At 41.8% G+C, this 26,395-nt stretch overlaps 1 protein-coding gene across 2 annotated transcripts; it reads left to right on the forward strand.

Annotated features, from left to right (window-relative positions):
- Positions 1 to 871: 871 nt before the first annotated feature.
- LOC125762489 (uncharacterized) lies at positions 872 to 26,098 on the forward strand. Of its 2 annotated transcripts, XM_049424638.1 has the most exons (6): positions 872 to 3,020; positions 14,284 to 14,816; positions 19,223 to 19,422; positions 19,491 to 20,125; positions 20,194 to 20,394; positions 20,451 to 26,098. In XM_049424638.1, exons 2-6 carry the CDS (start codon positions 14,666 to 14,668, stop codon positions 24,556 to 24,558), a joined length of 5,295 nt encoding a protein of 1,764 aa, XP_049280595.1. In that variant the 5' UTR covers positions 872 to 3,020; positions 14,284 to 14,665; the 3' UTR covers positions 24,559 to 26,098. The 2 variants fall into 2 exon arrangements, with proteins under 2 accessions (XP_049280595.1, XP_049280596.1); XM_049424639.1 differs by lacking the exon at positions 14,284 to 14,816.
- Positions 26,099 to 26,395: the final 297 nt, after the last annotated feature.

Below are 26,395 nucleotides of genomic sequence, written 5' to 3' on the forward strand. Positions count from 1 at the left end.
CGATATTCGTGAAAGTTTGCGTGCGGTAAAGCATGGTAAAGATGGTGGAAAGGAGAAAGGGGTTTGGTAATGTTCATGAATGTTCTAGAAACTTTTGCACTTAAAGCAAATTATTAAAAAGAATACTGGGGGAAGAACATTTTATGATAACAATCTCAAGATCCTAATTTAATTAACGATTTAAATCTAGATTTTATTAAAGACTGTAATTAAATGTGTTTTTATGAAATAAAGCTTTTAGTTCTCTTTTGTTTAAATATTTAGTCATCCTTTAAAAAAAATCAATCTATCTTTAAACTATTTAAATAGATTTGATTACATTATATGTTGTGACTAAGTTTTTATTCCCAAATATAGAAATATACCCGAAACACCCTGTTTGGATCACCCTTTTCCGTCTCATTTGATTTGTAAGGACGAGGGCCTCACACTATTTGTAATCGCTTCGTGACACATTTTCCACGGCTTTGCAGGTAAAACAAGGCCAGACAAACGATTTACGGAGGTCCCTTTCCGTCCTGAGTCGGTGATGGATACTATACGGCAACCATATGACAAGCTGTCAAAAAATTGCGCTCGCACCAACACACCGCCGACGGAAAATGGAACTTATCACGGCATCGCATACACACACCGATCCCATGTTCCACTCTTATCAATTCCCATACAAACTATTACTCACCAGCCAGTGGTGCGCATGATCCCGTCACACATGCATGCCGATCCTGTTGTGTAGTTTCTTCGGGATTTCCATACCGTAACCACACCATCCCGAAAAAAAACCAAACCCCGATTACCTCCACGAACACATTCTACGCGACACACGAACCGCGAACATATGATACCGAACAGTGCGCGTGTTGGTATTTATTCCAAATGTGGAAAGCAAGTGTGGTGAGAAAAGTTGCTCACTCACTCACGGCGTGAGAGAAACACTCACACAGCGATAGCAGCAGCTACTTTCTCGTGGTGGGCTTTCCGTACCTTTTCAGTGTCAGTTCTTTTAGTCGCGCAGATGCATCGAGTGTGTTGCTTAAAGATTCGTTCGGTTACCCCCGAAAAGGTGTTCCAATTTAGAGGAATTGTACAAAAAACTCGTGTTCATACAGATGGAGAAGAAGTAATACACTAAGTGCAAACCATGGACAGCCATAGAAGGGCACATCGAAAACAGCTTCGTCACGTACGGCGGAATGAAACTGGGCAGTGACGGTCGTTCCACAGCTACATAACTAGCCCCGATATATTGTGTGGTTCCTTTCTAGCTTCGGTTTTTTTTTTGTGAAGTTTGCCAAGCAAATTTGGCACGGAATTGAACGTAGTGTGCAGCGCACATGGTGCAGCAATTAGTGTCGGTCGGGTGAATTGCTTCAATTGAACATTTACTTCCTTAAGCAATCGGGTTTTATCGATCGTCTCGCAGATAGGAACGCACAGGTTGTACGAACTCGGTCCACAGAGGCTTTACAGTTCCAAAAACTATTACAACAAAACGGTTGTTCTCGGTGGTATAAATTCCTATCCACGGAAAACGTCAGATAGCGGGGAAAATGTGTGAAAAACATCTTCACCCATCAACACCCACTGAAAATGTCAAATTTTAAAAGCAACTCAGAGCAGTGGAAAATGTACTGTCCTACCACGAAGTGCGTATTTCCGAGGATTTACGGACGCCTGTGGGTTTTTGTTGCGCCGTAATACACAGAAGTTCATCGCATACCATTGACGGGCGTCTCCATCTAGCGGAGCAACGTGGTCACTTTCAGCCATCGTAGTAGCCCTGCTGTGCATTCAGAACTTCACATCAGTCCATTGTACACGGGTGGTTGGGTGTGCGCGTGTGTATTAGTGATAAACAGAACACTTTCGCTCTTTCGCTTTTGTTCTCTCCCAAAAATTTCCCGAAGCGCTTTACTAACAAAAAAAGCAGAAGAAGCATTCTACACCAAGCGGTGTGTTGTCAAATTTGGTGTGTATGTGTGTGTGAGTGAGTGTGGTTGAAGTCTTTTGTGTTTTTCACTGCCTCGCGCCTTGCGTTCGATGCGATAATACTGCGGAATAGTAGATAGTGACGAAGAACGAGTGCTACTTCGATCGTTTAATTGTGGTATTACAATACGATTCCTTTATCTGTGATGTACCCCCATTACGATAAATGTAATGTGTGAAGCAAGTGAAACAAAGGTGATGATGCTACGAGACGGAAGTGTATCAAACCAGTGTGACAAGTGAAGTGGCACCACCATAAGATGGGTTGATAGCGAAGTGCACAATACAGAAAACACATACACTCCGTCCAGTTCGCAAGTTGTGCTTTAATGCTCCTTTTGTCGTGCTGTTCGAAAGAATGATATCCATGTGTGCGTGCGGCTAAAATGGTCTGGTTTGGCCAGCCCGTAATGCATGGAAACCGCCACTTACTATGAGTTCGTGGACGGTGCAAAGGAACGGATGTCATGCAAGAGAGAGAAAGAAGAAAAAAGAAAGAAAACGAAATTCTTGTGTACGTGTGTGTGTGCGTGCGCGTATGTGCGTTCTTGCAAAGTGTTTCCGGTACAACGAACGGCGACCCATCCTTCCCCATCGCTCCCCGTTTGCCGTGGGTGCCAAAATCGGGGCCAACCGTCAAGGTGCAAACAGGGAAGAAATCAGCTTTACGAGGTTGTTTTTCTTTTATCGGCAATAAATCGGTTGTGCTGTGGTGCTGAGCGATGATGAGCTATCCTGGTGCGTTAGGTGTCCATTCCATCTGCGAACCGATAAGCGGTGCGACGTAGAGGTAGTCCGACACCATCCGATTGTTGCATCGCACATTGCACATTCGCATCGCGTGCCGAACCTTCATCTTCATCCAAACGGATCAGTTGATCATTTTCATCAGCATCATCATCATCAGCATCGCCATCGTACGTTCCATACCGTCGCCTGGTGGGAAAATTTTTGGGACGAGACGCTACCCCGAACCGAGCCAGTCGTATACGTAACGAAGCGAAGGCGTTCCCAAGCAACGATTATGAATGGTAGTGGTATTTATCATACGCTGGTAGCATCATTTTACAAAAAACCTCGCACGCACATTTACATGCACCATTCTTTTTTTTTTAAAACATTAGTCTATTCACAAATCACTATATTTGCACTATTTCGGTATATTCGGTTTCTATGTAAAGGTTTCGCTATTTATTTTCAATGTACTATGTTTGTCGATAAGTGGTGATTCACTTTAAATTTTAATTTTGTTCTAAAATTAATAAGGATAAAAAAATACTATAAAGTTTTTCCATCCTGCTGAGCGTCGACTATAAGGAATAATCACTTATTATAGTAAAACGAAAAATCATCCAATATTGTTATCTTTTAATAACTCTGAAGAGCATAAAGTCCATACGTTTATGATGCCCATAGAAATATTCAGAGAAATGAGAAATGATGCTTGAGTACTTACAGCATCGCAGAACAATGTAAAACTGTACCTCGATTTGACAGTGATCGATATTTCTAACAGTTATCGACCTTTTGTTATATTTAAGTCTACGTACTTAAACTAATCAGATACGAGATATTGGACCGGTCTTTACATGACAGAACTGGGTATCAAATCCCATCTAAACCGTGTCCCCCGTAGCAAGGACTAACTATCCAGCTACGGCGGGAAAATTAGTTTAGTAAGCCGACAAACGGCCGAGCCGAGGAAATTGCCGACATGACCTTAGAGTTTGTCATGCCCAGAAGAAGCTACGTGGGGTTTAGAAAGAAATTGACTTAACTTAAGGAAGAAGAACTTAAAAATGCGAAGAATTGTCACGAAGAAAAGAGAGGAATTGGGATACAGGAGTTGCAAAATGGTGATATGTATCGTTAAAGACTGAAAGCGCTCTAAGAAAAAGGTCATTCTGCCCATGGCTCTAGAGTGACATTTGGGAATGCGGAGGATGGAGATCAATCCCGCAAAACTTGTGTAGGGGAATCTTGGATGAAAGGGCATCGATGTCATGAGAAGGGAAACAAGCGATAAAATAGGATTTTGAGGAGAAATTCACATTCTTAACGACGCCAGGTCTAGTAGACGACAACGATGTGGATAAGAGGGAACTATATCCGAATACCCGAGAAAGAATTAGCGAACATGAAAATGAATTGGAATAAGACCTGAGAATTTTTATCATCTCTACAAGGTTTGTAGCTGCTCTACGATGTGAGACCACATCCATTAGTCATATGTGGGAAATATGTGATAAGATCTGGACTATTAACATCCCTTTCGGGTATTGGAAGGATTCAATACAAATATATTATACAAACAATATGATTGAGGAAGTGAATGATACGCTAAAGAATATTATGAGTTGCCCTGTTTAGTATGTAAATAAGATTACATTTGGATGTTCAAACAAAAGACGAACATTTTGATAAAATTGCGCAATTTTTCTATTTCGCATATTTTTGTTGGGTTAGAAGCCCTTTCAAGGCAGAAATTCCACTCGTGTAATTCATACTCCAAAATAACCCTTTCAATATTTGGTCCTTTCCCCATCGTAAATTGGGTGTCCAGTTTCGTGCGTATCTTTTACGGTGAAATTGAAACACAACACACCATTCCCCGTCAACAACTCATTACTCTTGAATGTTCCCACCACCAGGTTGTTCCCACCTGTGACTTTTCTATGCCGTGCTTTAAATTAGAAGGATAATCGTGTAGCACAAGGCAATTAATAACTGGTTCTCCCGTTCTAACGAACAACACATTTTGGAGCAAACGAACAACAATGCCCTTCTTCGGTAAATCGTTTCTGTACCACCATTAGCTTACCTGTAAACGAGCCGAAAAAGCATTTTTCAATCTAATAGCCGGCTGACGGTACAGCCCTACAGCCTCACAAGATAACTTGTGCCGCATCTTGGATCTAGTCTAAAGCCCGCTTTCCTTTCCGGCCAACTGAGCGCAAGAATGTGACATTACCAGAGGAGGAGAAAAAAATAATCAATACTCTCTACAGCAGAACTGCAAAATGGAGCTTTCTCCATTATGAGCGGTAGCCAGCAGCCTAGACAACATGGCATACCATGTGTCTGCCTCATTGTCTACCATTGGCGTTTTCGAAACGACGACCCAGATGATTCACCGGATTGTCCCCCATTTGCCTCCCCCCTCGGTCACAAGTGCTTGTGGGACAAACACCGGAACACTAGCGCTCCGCTTGTTCTGACTGCAATTATTTGTCCGGTCCCCATGTTTATACCGTCCAACCGTCCGTCCGTCCGGCACGACCAGACAATGCCGCCCGAAGTCAAAAGCGGAAAGCGTCAAAGCGCACACAGCGTGATAGAGAAAAGAACGACACCAAACCAAACCGTTGCAAACTGCATGCTGCATGCAGTGGGTTATGTATGAATTGGTTTAGTGTGTGTTTGTGTGTGTGTATGTGTGTGTGCTATTTTTTGATGTGGAAACTCGTGCCTGACCTGTGCCTGATTTCGATCAGGCCTTCGTAAACGTGGTACATTCGCTTTTATTGACATCGTCGGAAAATTGAGAACGTGTCCGGTACATCATTTCCCCAAAACTGACCCACAACGATACCAACGAACGAACTGCGGGACTGGTTGGCCTTTTTGCCTTTTTTCTTCTTACGGCAATAGGTTGGGATGGGACGACACGTACTGCAGTGCGCCCTTATGGTATATTGCTACCAGGTGTTGAATGATGCTTCAAGAGAATTTGCCAAACTTTTGATTTCAAAATTTATTCCGTAACTCGTTACATTCAGTTTGTACTGATCGTTAATACCACCATAAACACCTTACCTTGGTTTCAATGGACACGAAGTGATTTTTTTTACTTCCCATTTTTACTACGTGTTATGGGAGAGCGATCTGGATGGGATTTCATACCCGGTCCTGTCGCGAGGAACCTTTTATCACATACACCAGCGAGACGCCCCAAATTGAACTTTATTCATGTTTCATTTTAACTTCAAATTAGATTAAATAAGTTCGAAACAAAAATAAAAAAATCATTAACAAGAATTTATTATTGTGCAATAAAAATTATTTTTAATTAAAGATACATTTTGCATACACATTTTCCTGTGTTTTAAGATGTTTACAAACAAAAGCCTTGTCCATAAGTGATTGCAAACGGTGTCGTTATGCTCGATTCTACACCGTTCAATTCAACAGTCCATTGCATTGGTGCACCATCACTTGCATTGAATTCTAATTTCCAATGCAATATCCTTTCGGCTCCCTTATCATCTTCTCCCTGCGAGCTCCATGTTTCACCTTAACAGAAGCTTCTCTACCTTCGGCAATGATTTCCGCTCACCATTTCAATCACCGTGCGGCAATTGCACCTGTATGAGTGTGGTATCGTTTTTAATTGAATTCACCGCATCGATTACAGAGATAGCGGAGAGGAAAGTTTCTAGCCAGAAATAGAATTTAAATACGACGAGAGCGGCAAATCCAACCGGAACCGGAAACGCTTTGCAAAAGCAATGCTCGATAAAGCATTGAACCGTCCGAGATGGAAAGCATCGCCGATCGTATTGCTATTTCTGCGTTCTTTCTCTTTCGTTCTGCTGGCTTTAGTTTCATGGTTACCGACACCAAGAGCAATAGCATATTGGCATTAATATAGCCACAGTCGAGCTACTACGAAGCTGCCGGAAGCTTGCCTTCGTAACAGTATGGGAATTCAATGCTCGATAAGCATTGGCACGACGCGCCTCGTCGTCAAGAAGGATGTTTAATTACCTATTTCGTCGGTCACATTTTCCGATCAACTCTACTCACTGTCGGCATGGAACGACAGTCGTTACCCGACCATCGTCACCGTCACGTGTTTCCGTTCGCAAATCTTTCCACCGCCCTTGAATGAAGCTGTTGATATTCCGCCACTTCCCGCGGAACGTTACGTTAAACCAGTCCAGTCAAGCACGGTTTCGCTCTCGAACGTGACCTTTCCACTCGTTAAATATTCATCTACATGAAAATACCTTCACCATGCTCTTTGGTACCATCGTTCCATCGTTAATTTGTTTTACTTTTGGTGTGTAGGGGAGCAGCACAATGTAGGCGAACGTACGAGGGTTGTGGTGACTGTGTGGGCAATACAAACATACGCGATAAACTTCCAGGCACCATTCATTTTATAATCTTTCACATTTTTTCACCCGTAATGTGTCTAATGGATCGCATTCGATGATTAAGTGATCCATTAGAAATCTAAATTGAAATCACCTACGATAATCGAGAACAAATTATTGATTCATTGAGTAAATTACGGTAAAACCCCCAAAAAAGCATATAGATAATAAGGGTAGGTTGTCTACAATCTAGGAGTAGGACGGTTAAAGGTCGATCGATTTTCATCTGGGCCGGCCTCCTTTAGCAAGGACTCTAGAGAGGGCTAGATGCCGTTTTCATTTGATAAAATTTATCAAGCCTATATTTATTGGCTGTGATAATTTATAAAAAGTTTGAAATATTTTGTTGAAAAAAAGAAAAGCTTCTCCATAGAGATTGGTTTCATCGAATGAATGCTACTTCTAATCACAGTCAATTTACAAATGACTATTTCAATGTATTAATTTATTTCAATGCTAGTTGAAAGCTTAAGCAAGTTTATTTCAAAGAAATGACAAACAGCAATTCGGTGGAATGTCTTCGTCGCAAGTGTATTTAAACTTTAGTCTGAGATATTCGATTGGATTTTGTGATCAAAGCATAATCGCACAGATATTGCTATATTTGGGTAAATGTAATTTTCCACCACTCTGCCGTCATCGTCAACTTCTCGGTAATCGTTTAACGAAGCTTTCGACGAGACATAGCATAGCTGGGGAGCTATCAGCTTTTTCATCAGAAATTTTGAAGTATGTCAAGCACGTAGAGTGATTACGAAGCATTGGCGAAGCGTTATGATATCAAATCAACAACAAATTATTTAATTCACAAATAAAATTATTCAATTTGGCATTAATTCTGTCTAGTTCGATATCTTACTTTAAAATTTAACAGCTTGAAACTCTACTCACTCTATAGCTGTTTCAAACGAATTACAACCATTAAATAATAGCAATTTCCAAAAGAAACAAACTTTTCGTCTACAAGATTCATTACGTCAGCATGTCTTTCCGAGCACAACTTTTCGCTATGACGTCTGTTTAGGACTTCGAACTCAAGCACAGATTGGTTAATTATCGAATGTGTGGGCTGTTGGCCGAAAACACGTACAAAGAAATACCATTAATTTGGACATGCCTGCGGTACAGTATGCTGTGTGCATTTAATGATTTCATTCCTGTATTAATTGGAATGGAATGGAATAAAAATTGGATTTGCTTTAAGCACATAGATTGAATTGTATTGTTTATTAAGCTTAAATTAAAGTAAAATTATGTTTGCCCTTTATGTTGTTAGTAAAGTTTTCTTTTTCTTTCTAACTTAAGTAAGAAAGCTTACTTTAAGAGTATATTTTTATCAACTACCAGGCGTCTCCATCCGTAAATACTGTTATGCAGAAAGGCGAGTAAATGAAATTGAATGGGTATTCAAAAAACCAAATTAGATACAAATTAGGTACGATTTGTGTTGTACAATTTGAACAATTCAATTGTTCAAAACCATTTCTTTCCACAATGGAAAGGTCATGGGACTAAAGTTTGGCTAGATCTAATCATACTATGTTGTCTGCAATTTTACTTTCAATACAAATGCCCTTTCGTAACAAAAAGCATTGATTTAAATGCATGTAGCAAAAGAAATTAACATTCCATACATACGGCACAAGATTTCGCTGTATCCCTTTCCCTCAATCGTACATGATTTCGGCACAAGAAACAATCAAATGTGAGTCTCTTCTTTTCTATTTCTGCGAAAACAATACTCCCACCGAAAGGGGTTGCAAGACGAACAGCGGGTGTAAACGCCACTTGCAGAAACATCGCAAAATATCAAACTAAACGGAACCTCGTACTCATAGCATCACAAATACCGTGCTAGCGCCATCAATCGTGTGGGTTTTTGTAATGTTGCACGTAACGAGCAAGCAAGCAATGTCTGGCACACTCCGTCAACATTGTGACTCTGTTCGATTATGGAATAAAAATGAAAATACCAACTCTCGCCTACCTACAGAGCAGAGAAGCAGACGGCAGCGAAACGGGTCCTTGGAGTGAAATTATGTTTTCCATCATGATCAAAATTGCCTTTCGGAAGCACACACCAACGCCACTGTGTGTTGCAGTCGGGTTTGTGCTAGAGTGTGGGTGTAAATGCGACGCCGTTACCGGATGGTGTAACTATGATAAAGAAAGGCAAAACAACGAACTGACTACAAACAAACCACAGATAAACACCGATGCTTACGCACACAGAGCGCCGGATGTCTCTTGCAGTCGCTAGTGGAACTGGCCATCATAAGACCGTTGTCGTACTTCATCTTTTACGTTCGTACAAATGTAAATGGCAACTCCGTTATCGCTAACGCACTCGCGCGATGGTTGAACTTTTCCTACGCACCGGATACAGTGCCATGACATTATGTGACGAAAAACACACAATTCCAAACCAACTAACCAACTCAAATAGCATGTTTACGGTTCGATAGATTTATTTTTTTTTCACAAAATTCACAATAACGCAGCACACGAGCGTAGGTGATACTCTGAAGGAAGCACTAGAACTGATCCCGGTTCGAGACAGAAACCTTACCTTCTTTCTCGCCCTCCATCACTCTCTCTTAGTTTCTTCAAAAAGGACCATTCGGAAAATGGGAAAATTGTGAAATGTAATATCTCAAAAGGTGAAAGTTACCTTCACCTGTTTTTGCTTTGATCATATCAAAAGGGGAAAAGATGCGTATGAGTACGTAGGGCATGGGAGCTTAAATATTAATATCTTCCCTTAAAGGGGACAATATGCAAATGAGTTTACAGTAATTAAGTAAGCATTAACTCGAAAACTGATATTTGCTTGCATCATTTTCTTTGGTACGAAAACGAAGCCTTTGTATTGGTTTTTGTAACACACAAATTGGTTTGTCCTTTTCGATAGTGTAAATGAATTTCAACATGTAAAAAATATTTGCCTGCTCAAAGAGTGTGATCGTATGTTTCCTGTGAATAATCAAACTTCTGACAACTTCTGATATAAAAATCAGATAATTTTTTTATCTAAAATATAAAAATGTAGTAGCCATGTTTAATTTTTGTTCCGATTCCCAACCAGAAAACATCCAGCCGAAGAAGTGATGGAGACGCCCAGTACTTCATAAGTTTAGTAGCCCTGCAATTGGATTAGTTCTTATGGAGACGCCCAGTACTTTATTAAAGTAGTAGCCCTCTAGTAGGGACAATTCTTACAGAGAACTTACACATGCGTTTTGTAATTAAAGTTTCTAGCAAACAGTTTGAATGTTCAATTTTGATCCGTGTGATGATTAGAGAAAATCGTTGATCAATTGATTTTTTTTTAAATTACCTATTACCATTCTCGGAAACAGATTGGCGACCAGGCCTTGTCTACGCGACATGGTCGACCGTGAGCAGGCCAAAAAAGAAAAAGAAGATTATCATTCTTGATCAAAATAATATTCCTAATAAAAGCATTTTTTTCTTTTTCTGTTGTGACACTTCTCCTTTTCTGGCACTTCAGGAGGTATTGCTGGCTTTCCTTGACGATTGGGATATAATTTCCGTGCAAGGAGCCAATTCCACATGCAAAACACTACACAACATTTTTTAATTATTCACACACGTATCTCGCTTTTTACTTACTTAACACTCACTTTAAGTCTTATTGAATAAAATTACACAAATAAATCGCCATATATACCTACTTTGATTGATTTATTCGTTAGAATTTCAACAATATTCGTGTTGAAAAAGCGGCTATGTCCACTTACTGTGATAATAACTGTCAGATAGATTTATTTTAATGCGAATTGGTTGAAATAAGTTTCTTATCACTCAAATAATGCTTTAAATGAAAAAAGAATAAAATATAAAAAAAAATTAAAAAAAAATTCTAAAAATTTGAAAATTTCATAAGGCTTACCCCTTACGTTTTTTTTGAATAATTTTGCAAAAAAACTAAATTGGTTTATTTTAATGCCAATTGGTTGAAATACGTTTCTTTTCACTCAAATAATGCTTTAAATACAAAAAATAATAAAAAATCCGAAAAAAATTTTAAAAAAATTTTCAACCCGAAAATTTCATAAGGCTTACCCCTTACGTTTTTTTTGAGTAATTTTGCAAAAAAAATTAAATTGATTTATTTTAATGCCAATTGGTTGAAATACGTTTCTTTTCACTCAAATAATGCTTTAAATACAAAAAATAATAAAAAATCCGAAAAAAAATTTAAAAAAAATTTTCAACTCGAAAATTTCATAAGGTATACCCCTTACGTTTTTTTTGAGTAATTTTGCAAAAAAAATTAAATTGATTTATTTTAATGCCAATTGGTTGAAATACGTTTCTTTTCACTCAAATAATGCTTTAAATACAAAAAATAATAAAAAATCCGAAATAAAATTTAAAAAAAATTTCAACTTGAAAATTTTATAAGGCTTACCCCTTACGTTTTTTATGAGGAAATTTTGCAAAAAAAAAATTGATTTATTTTAATGCCAATTGGTTGAAATAAGTTTCTTTTCACTCAAATAATGCTTTAAACACAAAAAATAATAAAAAATCCGAAAAAAAAATTAAAAAAATTTTCAACTCGAAAATTTCATAAGGCTTACCCCTTACGTTTTTTTTGAGTAATTTTGCAAAAAAACTAAATTGATTTATTTTAATGCCAATCGGTTGCAATGTGTTTCTTTTCACTCAAGTAATGCTTTAAATAAAAAAAAGAGTGAAAAATAATCAAAAAATCAAAAAAATCAAAAAAATAAAAATTTACCAAGGCTCATTTTTGCACCAAGTTTTGCCTATAACTCGGTCGGTATCCAACGGATCGCCAATCTTTAACCTGTGGTCGATAGATGGCACCAATGGCTACATTTTCTTCTTGGACGGCCATGCCCTCAGATGTCCGTGCCAGAAGTTATTCGAGGAACCAAGTTCCATACCCTGTTTGAGAAAATGTAAAATTTTCCTCATTTTTGAGCAACGTAGCAAAAATTTTAAATGTGATACATTATAATGCAAATTTGTTGCAATAAGTTTCTTTTCACTCAAATAATGCTTTTAATTAAAAAAAGAATAAAAAATCGGAAAAAAATTTACAAAAAATTTTCAACTCGAAAATTTCATAAGGCTTACCCCTTACGTTTTTTTTGGGAAATTTTTGCAAAAAAAATTAAATTGATTTATTTTAATGCCAATCGGTTGCAATGTGTTTCTTTTCACTCAAGTAATGCTTTAAATAAAAAAAAGAGCGAAAAATAATCAAAAAATCAAAAAAATCAAAAAAATAAAAATTTACCAAGGCTCATTTTTGCACCAAGTTTTGCCTGTAACTCGGTCGGTATCCAACGGATCGCCAAACTTTAAACTGTGGTCGATAGATGGCACCAATGGCTACATTTTCTTCTTGGACGGCCATGCCCTTAGATGTCTGTGCCAGAAGTTATTCGAGGAACTAAGTTCCATACCCTGTTTGAGAAAATGTAAAATTTTCCTCATTTTCGAGCAATTTAGCAAAATTTATAAATGTGACATATTTTCATGCCAATTTGTTGCAATGTGTTTCTTTTCACTCAAATAATGCTTTAATTTAAAAAAATAATGAAAAATCAGAAAAAAAAATTTAAAAAATTTTCAACTCGAAAATTCCATAAGGCTTACCCCTTACGTTTTTTTTGAATAATTTTGCAAAAAAATTAAATTGATTTATTTTAATGCCAATTGGTTGAAATACGTTTCTTTTCACTCAAAAAATGCCTTAAATACAAAAAAGACCAAAAAATAAGAAAAAAATAAATAAATTCTAAAAATTTGAAAATTTCATAAGGCTTACCCCTTACGTTTTTATCGAATAATTTTGCAAAAAAAAAATAAATTAATTTATTTTAATGCCAATTGGTTGAAATAAGTTTATTTTCACTCAAATAGTGCTTTAAATACTAAAAAGACCAAAAAATAAGAAAAAAATAAAAAAAATCTAAAAATTTAAAAATTTCCCAAGGCTAAAGCCTTAGCTTTTTTGAGTAATTTTGCAAAAAAAATAAATTGATTTATTTTAATGCCAATTCATTGAAAATACGTTTCTTTTCACTCAAATAATGCTTTTAATGAAAAAAGAATAAAAAATAATAAAAAATAAAAAATATTCTAAAAATTTGAAAATTTCCTAACGCCTTAGCGTTTTTTTGGGAAATTTAGCAAAATTTTATAAATTGACTAGCTTACCCGACATAGCAGCACTGCAATCGGCCCAATTCGTATAGAGAATAACAAACTTTTAAATATCATTCCGTTACTAATCGCAACCTTTTTCTGAACGATTGCGAACCAACCAATATTCAGCTGTAGACGTGATGGAGACGCCCAGTACTTCATAAGTTTAGTAGCCCTGCAATTGGGTTTATTCTTATGGAGACGCCCAGTACTTCATTGATGGTAGCAATAATTGATAATTATTATTTTCTAAGCTGAAAAATAAGTACTGTATATCATAAGCTTGGAAGATATATGAGAATACATTTTGCACATGTCTGTAAAATGAAAACAATTGAACGACATCGTCTCTGTTTTGCTACAAATTGCAACTTTTCATCCTTAATGCAACATCAAATAAGTATGTAACATAACGATAAGTAACTGTCTTCTCGAAAAGATACCTATTTATCCTACCAAAAAAAAACATTCCTAACACTAACACTTAACCTCGTACCGGTTTATGTGTGGAATAAAGTTTATCCTAGCAGACGCAAGATAGTCCTAGATTTATCGCGTCATATTGATTGGTCATAAACGAAAATTAAATTACCGTTTTACCGAAACCCATTTCAATCGTGCACCCATTTGATATCCCAAAAGCTCATCCCCATGAAAAACCATGCTTCTCCATCACCATCATACTTCCGCAAAACAAAAAAGCGATCCAGTATGTATGTGTCTGTGCAGTTATGTGCCTCCATGCGTTTTACGACAAATCGATCCTACCGTGCGCTTCAATGCAAACGGCTCAAAATTACTTACTGATAAAGCAAGCACCAAATTTTCGAGACGGCTTAACCGGCCCATCTCGAATCATCATGTCTACTGCAAAGGCACCGGCCGTCGCTCTAATACTCATTACGTTCCTTTTAATACGAACTTTTAGCTCCCATTGCGTTGCGGCACGTTCGGCAGTTTCTAGTGGTCTAGTGGTCGACCGACACGACGTCCAAGAAACCATCAACTGACCTAGACGACGTGTATATGTATATACATTCCGTGTGTGACTGTGTGTGTGTGTCTTTGAGTGTAGCGCAAATTCCACTGCCCGTGGCCATCTCCTGCTGGATGGTGTAGCATGGAATTTACGAGCGTCATGATTTATGATGGTGCTCCACTACTAAGGACCAATCGTCATATCCACGCAACAACCGCACGGTGCCACACCACCACAACCACCCCAAACCGCCAGTGCCAAGTGCTCGTCCCGCACCGAGGTCTTCCATACCAACTGCGGATCGCCCCAGTACGGCCGGTCACCTCTTGACATGAGTTTTCTCTTCAGCTCGATTAAGAACCTCACCGTCGGCGGTACGGGGCTCGGCGGTTCCTCCTCCTCAGCTGCCGGCAGTGCTACCAACGCCGCGACAACCACCCCAACCGCATCCGGCACTGGCCCGATCGTCAGCTGCTATCAAGGTACATTCCAAACGGAGACCAGCAACCGGATGTTGTCCTTTTGCTCGCACGCGCGCCCTAGTGTCCGAGGACGCCCACGTACATCCCCTCGCCCTCGAGTGTCCGATGGGTTTTTTTTGCGACCTTCCTCGGCGGCCCTGTACACAGTTTTTCTTGTTCGCTGCTTACCTTTAGCGTCGCTTTCCAGTCGCGGTTCACTGCGCCGGACGTCGCGCTTTATTGCATGAGCCGTCGTTCTTTTTTATGAATCAATAGCACGCGGTAGATGAAAGGTGCAAAACACATTGGCCCGGACGGGGGATAAAATGGGGCCGGACGTTGGCAGAAATCGTAACGGAAGTCAGCGTGTTCATTGATTCATAAGCTCCGTTTCAAAAGTTCCATTGTTTGATAGCATGTGTTGTTCTTTTTTTCTTGTTGTATTGACGCGCACGTTTTATGATCGGCAGTAATCGATCGTCAATCGGTACAGGGTACATAAATTTCCGTTTCATTTATGTACGATAATGCATCGATCAGTCATAATTGATTCAATGAACGGCTGATTGTTTGGTGAAGCATAAAATTTGTCTAAAAACGTTACACCCGTTACTCAATAGTCAGTTACGAATTAATGCTTAAAAGCTTCTTTTGTTTTGTGTAGTTTTAATGCTTTTCTATACTCTTTAGCGAAGTTATAGTTCTTATTTTAAAATACTTATTTAGATTTCGGAATACTTTTTTTTCTTTCCTTTTACAATGATAAATTCAATATTGAATAATGTAGAATTTAAAACAATTTTCGCTCAATATAAAATATAGGTTATAATGATAGGTTATAGTGAGTCCACTTTAGAGAATCGTACAAAACGAATATGAGAAACTCCAAAATTGTGATGCGTTTTTCGTTCGTTAAGCATGATTCTCTAAAATGCTCTCACCGCATCCTATTATTTGCGATTTCCTTTAATTTAAAACTTAATAAACTTTAGTTAATCCTAAAAACTAAACATTCCACTAGAACCGTTCCACAGAGATTTAATAAATAGTTAAAGTTTTTCATTCATTCAAGTTATTTCCCATCCATCCCACACCGAATTCCGCTTTCCCATACCGAAACAAGAACTTGTCGACACGTTTTTAAGCTTGCAATAAAATAAAATCTGTCTCATTCAATATACATCATTCGCTTCGCAGTAAAGGAAAAGCCTACAACCCGGCCAATAAAAAACAGATGTTGAACAATACTTCTTTCTTCGGTTGTTCCTTTACCGAAGGATTTTCTTCCCATCACCGTACCAGATAACTCACACAGTTCACACCCCGGAGCACATTCGGATGCTTTTATTGAACCGTTTTTTTTTTTTTGTTCTTTTATTTGTTTCACAAAATAAAAGCAACCCCTAGTTGGTAGCAAACGGAAGTGCGTCAAAAAACAAACGCCCCATACAATCTAGCCTTTTAACAATAAGCTTTTTACGCAGTCCACGAAATGGGAGAGAGCGGAAAAAAACCTTCAACAACCAGGATGAACGTTTTGCTCGTTGTGGCAACACAAACGTGCATGAAGTTTCTGTGTTTGATCCGCATGTTTTTCAAAAAAAAAAAAGTATACACACCCACCTACCCACCCAACAAGGTTATGCTTATTTTCCTTTGCCCTCCTGACGCTGCCAGCTGAATTGCTTTTTATGAACTGAAGCCGAGTAAATTAGAAAACATGTAGCTGGATAGGCACAGAGCAGAAAGGCACAACAGCCTTCCACAAAGGGGAGATCCATTGTACGGCACAATGTACACGCTACTTGACCGGTTCGAAAGACCAGAGATCCGGAAAAGTAGCTTGTCGGGGGTGTTTTTTTTTTGCTGCAGTGGTTTCCTTTTTCTCGGCGTTTTTTCCCCATTGCCTTTTGCCACTCATCAACAGCTGGGCATGGTTAGGGCTAACGTGCAACAAATGAACCAGTTGCTTTCTAAAGCACTCACCTCCGTACGAGAGGAGTCTTTCCGTCACGTCACATGCAGAAGATCTTCACTAACGTCAGCATAAGCTGGGCTCTTTATCAGCTCAAGTTTCGTCGATACGTCGTATCAATTTTCTAACGCATCCTTTTCGATTTATTTCCTCTCTAACTCTTTCGAATGCGGCCATACGCTTATTGTAGACACCTTCTAGCAACCGTGTGGCAAGGAATGGAAGTCTATTTTCGTTCCTGCACCATTATTGACAGGGTTCGGCATACACCCACGCGGCCGAGTTACCCGAACGGTAGCCGAAAATGAATAGTTAATCGGATGGAAATGAGCATTGTTGGGGCTTGTCAAACTACACAACGATGTTGTGGTGCTTCAAGGTCTTTCGGTCGAGTAGTTTAGACAAAGCAAAGGAAGGTGCAAAATTCAATTTGCATTCCCTTACAACCAATGGCTCAAAAATAAAATACAATGCAGATAAAGAAGAAATTATTACATATTGTTTTGTCCAAATAAATTCATGCACAAAAAACGGTAAGCTGCGTATGCAGCGTATGCACCACGATTATCCAGTCTGGCGTCCAGCTGACGGCGTTGTGATCCACTTTTAGAATCGCTGCCAATGAGATCGCTATTTTTATGATGCTCCATTTTCCAAAAACCCTCTATCCGACCCACTAATGAATTTGTCCTTTTGCATCCATCCAAGCTTAACGGGCCAAGCATTAATCTTAATTTGTACCTTGACTTTTTTACTGCTACGAGATTTTCCTTTTTTCCCTTCTTACCGACGCTATTGCTATTTACTTTATCGTCGAGTGTTTTTTTTGTCTCGCTTCAACGCTACTAATTCCCTTGTCCATGTTGCCCTGGTAAGGAAATTTTATTTCTTCATCATTCGCACATAAAATGCGATCCATGCGGAACGACGCCCAGCGTTAACCCGGTTGAAGACCATAAGCGTGACACCAGGCAACAGGTGAAGGCATTGGAAAATGTAGCAAAACATCGCGAAAAGCTTCCTACCATTAAAACCCTCTGCTTCCTTGGGATAGTGATGTAGGGTGTGTGTGTGTGCGTGCGTATTTTTGTTTACTCTCTCTTCCGACCGGATTTCCGACCAAAAAAAAAAACGATCCGATTATCAACCATCGTCGGAGCAATCGAGACATCATGTCGTTATTTGCCTGGAAGCTGTTAATCCGGCAGCATTTTCTTCTTCATTTTTCGATCGTTCTGTTGAAACGAAAGATTATTTATCGCACCAATCGTTCTATCTAAAATCGGAAGATATCGCTCGTATCGTGATTTTTCCTTTGCCCTGTTTTTTTAGGTGATCATTACACAAACCCGATTATAGTTTCCGTCTCATTATGGCAAAGAAAAAAAAAACACGGATAAGCACGGATTAAAGCAGCTGTGCAACTGTGGACCAACGAATATAAATTCAAATCCCATCCCTATCCTTTTAGTGAATACTTTAAAGACGGAAAACTAATCTTCGCTGGAAACTAATTTTCCACGCAAGTAGCCGGGCAGACAAGATAAACCAACACGGGTCGGTATGGTATCTGCATTTGGTCTAGAGCGCTGACGATCAATTTACGTTTGCCCGACGGGTGAAAAATTAGGTGCTTATGGTTGTTGAGAGGCAAACGGTTTGGTTTAGCAGTCCACTAGCTCCGTCCGGAGAACCGACGAGTAGGCAGTAAGGCAAAGAGGAGGTGAAAGAAAAAGTTTGTTTCATTTTATTTTCACATTCTTTGCTCCACCATTCCGTGGGGACAGCGAAATGGTTCCGCTGCCGAGTTATACACAGCTTGAAGGTGGTCCATTCCTTTTGGCGGTGCTTATGATTTGAGTGATATCATTTTTTGTCTGTTCTATCGTCATTTGTAGAAAAGTTTTCCATATTGATTGCTTTCCATTAATGAAATATTTAACCCCGGCATAAGTTTTGAATTGTATAAAAAAAATCTTGCACGTTTTTTCATTATTTTATACAATAATAATTCAGTAGTATACTACCAATTACTTAACTTAATGCACATTATGCACAACAATATAAGTCGAAAAATTTCCTTACGATTAAGTTTCGTTACAGCTCACGATGGTTCACCGTTGGGTTGTGTTTTGGGTTCGTGCGACTGATGTGGTATGCAATGAATTTTTGAATATTCAGTCAACCGGTGACAGCTTGGGGAGTTTTCGGGGTTGTTGACTGACCCGGACCAATAAACCCCTGACAACCAACACTTCGTAAATTGTTCCCAAGTGATCTGAAAATAGTGATTGCATAAATTCAGGCACTGATCCTAACACACAACCATGCGGACTTAAGGATCTAGAGAACCATTTTCCTTAACGTCTTCTCTTCTTGAGATTCCAAACTACTAATGTGTGTGTGTGTGTGTCTGTGTTTTACATCCCTCTCAATTTCAACCCCTTTGCAGAATCGGAAGAAATGCGGTTCAATGCTTTATCACCGCCACCACCTCCTCCTCCACCACCACCGTCAGCTTCCAGTTCTGACTATAATATCAGCAAAAAGATGGGCGTACCGGATACGCAGTCCGACTTCAACCAGTGGCTGCATGCGATGAAGATGGTGGCCCGCCTACCCGGCGGGATGCCTTCGGAATTCCGGCGAAAGGTAGGTTCATCACGTTCGATAAACCCACGGTGCATACACTCACGCATTTTCAAACAAACCATTTCTAGCTCTGGATGGCGTTAGCCGATCGCTACCTAAAGACGAGATCCCTCAACTGGGAGGAAGAGTCGGCCAAATGTCTTAGCGAACAGTCGGACGAAGATGACGAGGAGTTGGGCATACAGATCGTGAAGGATCTTCACAGGACTGGTTCGAGCCTTTGTTCCGGTCCGTCCGGGACGATCAATCAGGGCAAGCTGAAGCGCGTACTGCTTGGGTACTCGCGGTTTAATCCGGAGGTGGGCTACTGTCAGGGTTTCAACATGCTCGGTGCCCTGATCCTGCAGGTCATGGACAAAAGTGAATCGGACTCGATCAAGGTGATGATACTGCTGATCGAAGGTTTGCTACCGGCCGGCTACTTCTGTGGATCGCTCGGTGGCTTACAAGCCGATATGGCTGTGTTTCGTGATCTGCTCGGTACGCGCCTACCGAAGCTGGCCCGCCATCTCCAGAAGCTGCAGGGACCGGAGGGAGCTTTTGAGCCACCGCTGACGAATGTGTTCACGATGCAATGGTTTCTGACGCTGTTCTGCACCTGTTTGCCAATACCGCTGGTGCTGCGTGTTTGGGATCTCATACTGATCGAAGGAAGTGATGTGCTACTTCGCACCGCGCTAGCTATTTGGGGAATTTTAGAAAGGTACGTACAAACTGCAAGTCTTCGAAATCATCCAAAGGCTCTAATAACGAATGTTTCATGCATTGCAGTAAAATTCTTGCCACAAAAACGGCCGATGACTTCTACTGCAAAATGGGTGCCCTTTCGTCGGAGCTTGTCAGCGGAAGTCTGGTAGATTCGAATGCTCTGATACAGCGAGTGGTTGACATTGGACCAATAGCAGATCTGCAGAAGATGCGGGAAAAACACCTGAACAGTATTACACAGCTAAAGGACACCTCCAACCTTAAGTATACTGATGTTCGCTGTGATTTCGAACGAAATATTAATTTGAATGTATTTGCAGGATTTTCTACTCGGACGACGAGGGCGAATCGGACGAAGACTCGCGACTAGCGGTAACGGCAACCGCCTGGGGTTTACGGTCCGGTCGACGGGCATCCTTAGGCATCCCACCCAACTTTGCACGCGCCGAGGGCAAGGAAAAGATGAACCTGGACATCTCCCTGCTAAAGAAACAGTACGACAAACTGCGCGAACGGCAGCGACAGGCACATATCATCCTGACGGCGGCCGTCGCCCGGCAACCCGCGAACCCATCCCCCAACAGTGGTACGCTTCAGGTGAACCAGCTGCTCGTCGGCAAGAATGCTCTGCTCAGTGCCAAAGGCAAACGGCTCGGACCACCGCCAGGTGCCGTACCGCCGGTTAGGTCGGCGAAATCCTCCAAACAATCGAGCAAACAGTCCGGCGGTCCCAAATCTCCCAAACCGGTTGAAACGCTACACTGGAAGGATATGGACGAGACGAAGCAACGTCGCAACAGTCTCAAGTGGAAGGATCTGCCGAAAGATGCGGTAAAAAAGGAACAGCAACAATCGCAACAGCGTGTCGATGGTTCCAAAGCGGATGGTTCGCCAAAGCTTAAAAAATCTGCCAGTGCATCGTCGGCCATAAGCAATCTTTCGGAAACGGGTAGCAGCGGAGGTGATGGATCGTCCGGTACGCGCCCGGGTGCGCTAAAACGGCGCAGCGAATCATCGTCTTACAGTGAAGAATCGGACGCAGAATCCAGCACCAGCACGTCCCTGTGCGATGACGACAATCAACCGCTTAGCGCTTCCTCACTGGAAGCGTCACCGATGAAGCGACGAATAACGCCGGAATCTATCATCCGGGAAGTGCCTGACGAGGACAAACTGGTTGTGATCGTACCGAGCGATAGTGAGCTAACCGACATCAAGGAGGAACCTTCGTCGTACGGAGACGACGATGAAGGCGAGCTTAGTAAAACGTCCGAGCTGGATCTGCAGATAGTTAGCGAATTGTTAAGTCCTGCGTCGGACGGAGCGCTGGAGCAGGCACCAAAACTCTCGCCCATTGTTCCGCTACCATCTGAGCTGGAGGATAAGTCTCTTTCGATCGCCATTACGAGCACTAGCCAACTGTCGCCCATTCCCGACATCAGCAAGTACGTCAGCATGTCCACGATCAGCCCACTCAAGACGCCATCTTCGCTGATGGATTACTCGGACTATCTGGCAAACATACCGAGCGACAATACTGTCACTGTGGAGGCCACCAAAAGTTCCACACCTATGGTGGAGGTGGCACGCATTGAACCTGAACCGGAATCGTTCAAAGTCAGCGACGAGGGCGTCACGAATGAGCTGTTCGAACGTATTAATGCAGCCGAACGGCCCAGCAAGCTCGATCTGAATGTTATCAAGGAGCGACGGGTAAGTGAATCGCTCGTAACCACCGCCGAGAGTGTTCTGGATCGTAGCGATGCAACCTCGAAGCTGGACAACTATAGCTTTACTAACGTCTCGAACCGATCGTCGATGTCGTCATCGTTTGTACTAGAGTTGCCGATAAAGAGCACCCTGCAACATGACAGCCCACTGCTACCGCCCAGCGTAGACCTTGCTTCGGTAGTTGACCGGGAATCGACTAAACAGCCAAAGTATCAAATTGCCGACGCACTCAGTACTCCCACGCCACAGGAAGAAGCACGCGAAAGCCCCGAAGATATTGAACGGTATCTAGCCAATCGGGTTAAATTCCTGAAGGAGAAATCATTCTCCATGGATGATCCGATCAAGGGTGAGGATCTGCCGCCGGAGGATATCTCGAAACGATCCGCATCGGAGGGGCTGGTGACGGTCGATACGAACCCACTCAAGAGTGATAAAATGTTGGAGATTATCAAAGAAAATTCCCTCATTTTGGGTAGAATAGTGCGCAAAACGCGCGAACAGGACGAACAGCGGACGGATCAGTTGATCAAACAGGACGAAACAGAAATGCTCATCAAAACGATCGAACAGCTTCCGAGTCTGCAGCTGGACGAAGAATCGCTCGATCTTAAAATTTCCCACACCGTCAATGAGATGTTGGAAAAGTCCGAAGTAGATAAACCCGTTCTTTCTCCCTTTCGGTTGAAGTTTGAAAGTGATCTAACCGTTCCCGAAGTGGATCCACCCGCTGGGGAAAGTATCAAATCCAAAACGGACCTGCTTATACAACGCACCGAAGAGCAGCTGGCACGATTTGCACCTCCAGAGCCAACGTACTACGTTCGCAAGGATAACTTCCGTGAGATCATAACACCGGAAGAGGAGAAAGTCATCGAAACTGCTCGGGATCCGGTGAAGGAACCTTCACCTACGGTTCCACCGCCTCCAGCAGTAGTGAGCGTGAAGGACCCGGAACCCGAATGTCCCGTGCCGCAACCAATAAATCTAAGCTTTAACGCCATCGACACGAGGGCGGTATCATCCAAAACGGAGGAATTGATCAAGAAAACTGAGGAACAACTAGCGCGGTTTCGAACGCACGACAAAAAGATGATAGACAAGTTGGAGAAGCGACTGTCGCTGATCGATATGAAACTGGGTGAAACAACAACGTTAGGTACCACCCCACTGTCCACGGTAGCATCAAGCAAAACCGAGGAAGTGTTGAAAAAGTCGGAAGAGCAAATTTCGCGCCTGCTGGCACGCAAGTCACCGACGCGCTTTAAGCTCGACACCGATCATACCGATCTGAAACCGCTCAGCCTGAAAACGGAAGAGATAATCAAAAAGACGGACGAACAGCTGGCCCGCTTTAAAGCGTCCGCCGAAAGTACGGCGGAAAAGCGGAAAAGTCGTCACGAAATCAACGAGCTGCTGAAGCCGGAAAACAGCACCGAAAGGTTGCTTAGTCGATCGTGCGAATCGATCCGTAGCGAAGACTTCTCGGGCCGTGATCCCGAGGAGGCGGTAATTATAAGGCACGTAAAGGAGGAAATATTGCGCACGATCAAGATACCGGACGAGGTGAAAAGTTCCAAAACGGACGAAATCATCAAAAGCATCGAGGATGGAAAGATAAAGCTGGGTGATGACTATATCACGACCATCAAGACAATCGACTACTTGAAGCGCTCGAACGCGAACATGCTCGCAACGCTTTCGTCGATCGAGAATTCGATCAAAACGATCGACGGGTACTGTGACTACGAGTCGGACATACAGTCCGACCGTATTAACGATACGATAGACAATTTGGAGAAATCTCTCAAACAGTTCGATAACCATGCGGACGGGCCGTGCATTGCCGGAGGAACGAGCCCAACCCGACAGTCGGGAAACTGTACGACGGAACCGCCGCTTGTAATGGTACACGATTACTCCACGACGCATCATGAATCTCGCTGTCGTCCGACATCGTGCAACAGACCGAGCCGTCCGCGCAAACGTAAGGAATACTCACCCCGCCGGCGAAAGGACAAAGAGCGCGAAGGTGACAAGAGTGCCAGCAATCGATCCCGCAAAGACCACAGCAGCGATTACTCTTCCGACAATCAGTCGCTCGATCGTGAATCACCCAAAACGTACACGTACGCTTCATACTACAGCCATTCACCCCCGATAACACCGCGGCTTGCATCACCGTCGCGTAAGCTGCCGGAACCGAACGTACGACCTACCACGCTCAAAAGTACCTCGCACGATCGGTACACGCTGCATCTACAGCGAGACACTGGACCGTTGGTCAAGTTCGACAAATCACCCTCGTCACCGATCATCACCAAAGCTTACCTGGAATCGTTAAAGCCGGCCACACCGGTTGCATCCGGGCGGACAACACGGTCGGCCGAGAACTCACCACCGTACCATCCGAACCAACCGCCCGCCCTATCACCGACGACTTCGGTTAACATCGGTCGGTACACGGGTACGCTGCGCAGTTCCACCTACCACGATACGGAACACTCGCACATCAAGAGCTGCGAAAACATTATGATGCGCTTCGATTACGAGAAAATATCCGCCATTGCGGCCAGCTTCCCGATCAGCAGTGCGCTCTCACCATCACCCACCAAGTACAGCAGTTTGGACTTTAAGCAGGACAGTGCACTAAACCTGGGCCTGGCAACGTCACCGAACAAAAAGTCCCTACACTAACGCTAAGCCTCGGATCGGTTCTCTCACGTACGGGGAATGGTTCCTTCCGCATGAGACAAAAAAAAACAAAGAAGGAACACCCTGTTACGCGCATCCCCGCATTTCGCACATTCCCAACAAACCCGGTACTCTCATATATGACCCACAATTTCTGTGATAACTCATTGTATAGCAAACGACGGTACGATTTCCATTACGCAGCGTGCACGAACTTAGGAACCGTAATATAACCCCTAGCCAATAGAACCGTTCAATTCACCCATTTCCCCCCAAAAAACGCACCTTAGGTACCGGAGTCAACGAAAGGAACTAAACGTAATAGTTAGTGATAACCCCGCTAGGTCGATATGCCATTGGATCCTTACTTACATATGTATATCCTCTCAATATTGCTGGACGCCCGGATGAAGTAGTTGCGCAAGTTGACGACTAGCGCTTCTCCCTAATCTTTTTGTTCTCAATATCTTCAGCTACCAATTTATGATAAAATAAGGAAACTGGAATTTAAACAAACCAAAATGGCTAACAATGCACCATCAAATTCCGCTACAGCAACTCTACTACTTTCGACTATCTACATTAGATAAGAATGGTTGGTGTGTTGTAGAACACACGGTACCCTTATTACCACGATATAAAAGAGTACATGTGGGGAGTGGAAAGAGACGTGTGGACTGTTCCGAGTGATACATACAGGTACTTTAGGGACAAAGATTGGTGCGTGCAGCTCAGCAACAGAAGTTTGTTAGAAAACAACAAAAAAACATAACCAACCCCACTACCAACGCTGCAAACTGGATGGTGGCCAATGTATGTAGCGTGGTTTTTAGTAGTCTAATTACTGTAAACAAAAAGTAATCAAAACGAAGTTAAAAAAACACAAAACGTAACATGCGTCAGTATATATGCGTTACACTTTCATTTTCACCTTCAATAAGCGTTCGTTGGTTGTTACTCATACGCGTTCACTAAACAACCGTTTTACAATTATACCCTCCACCCCATTTTTCCCTACACCCTGGACCCTCTTTCTCTCTCTCTATCTCTCTATCTTAGCGCATCATGTTCGATTACACAAAACAAACATATAACAACCAGGTCCAAAAAGGCATATTGTTACCAATCGTTCAAGCGCTCCGAACGAATGGGGTACGTTTCATGATCCCGAATTCGGTTATTTAGGCTCAAATGTTGATATCGCCATCACACCGCCACCGTTAATTGTATTATATTCGATTTATTGTAAAGTTATCGGGTTAAATTTGATATTTACCTAAAGGCAAAAGAGCAAAAAATCGTGGGCTTGTGTTACGGGCGCAACAAAAAAAAAACGCCGTTACACAACAGCAGCGGCACAGGTTTACGCGAACCGAACCATAGCTAAGATTGATAATTGAACGAAGCCACGTTCTGCTGACGTTCCGGGTGTGTAGCTGTAACGGAACGCAAAGTGTTGATGAGGAGGAGGCCACCACAACATACCATTCATTGACGGAGAACGTACCACTAGAGAAAAATATACACAGAAATGACGAAGTAATTGTGCGTTTGATTTTTTACATTACGCTCCTCCAACATTTCCCCTCCAACATCCCCCTCCTCCGTTCCAACTCTTCTTTTCCTTTTTTTTGCAACTTCTGCACCTACTCTTATCACAGGTTGGCCGCATCCGAACGGTTTGTTTTTTAAAGAACGATCACCTTCATCCGGGAATGGGAAGATAACCCATACCAACCCGAGAAGATCGCCAAACAGAACATTCACGGTAAAAAAGGACTACAGCCCTACTCACAGCAGCTGTTATGGGAAGCAGTCACGTGATACAGTGATACGTCAC

Source organism: Anopheles funestus, chromosome 2RL (genome assembly GCF_943734845.2).
Source record: "Anopheles funestus chromosome 2RL, idAnoFuneDA-416_04, whole genome shotgun sequence".
NCBI classification, from domain to species: domain Eukaryota; kingdom Metazoa; phylum Arthropoda; class Insecta; order Diptera; family Culicidae; genus Anopheles; species Anopheles funestus.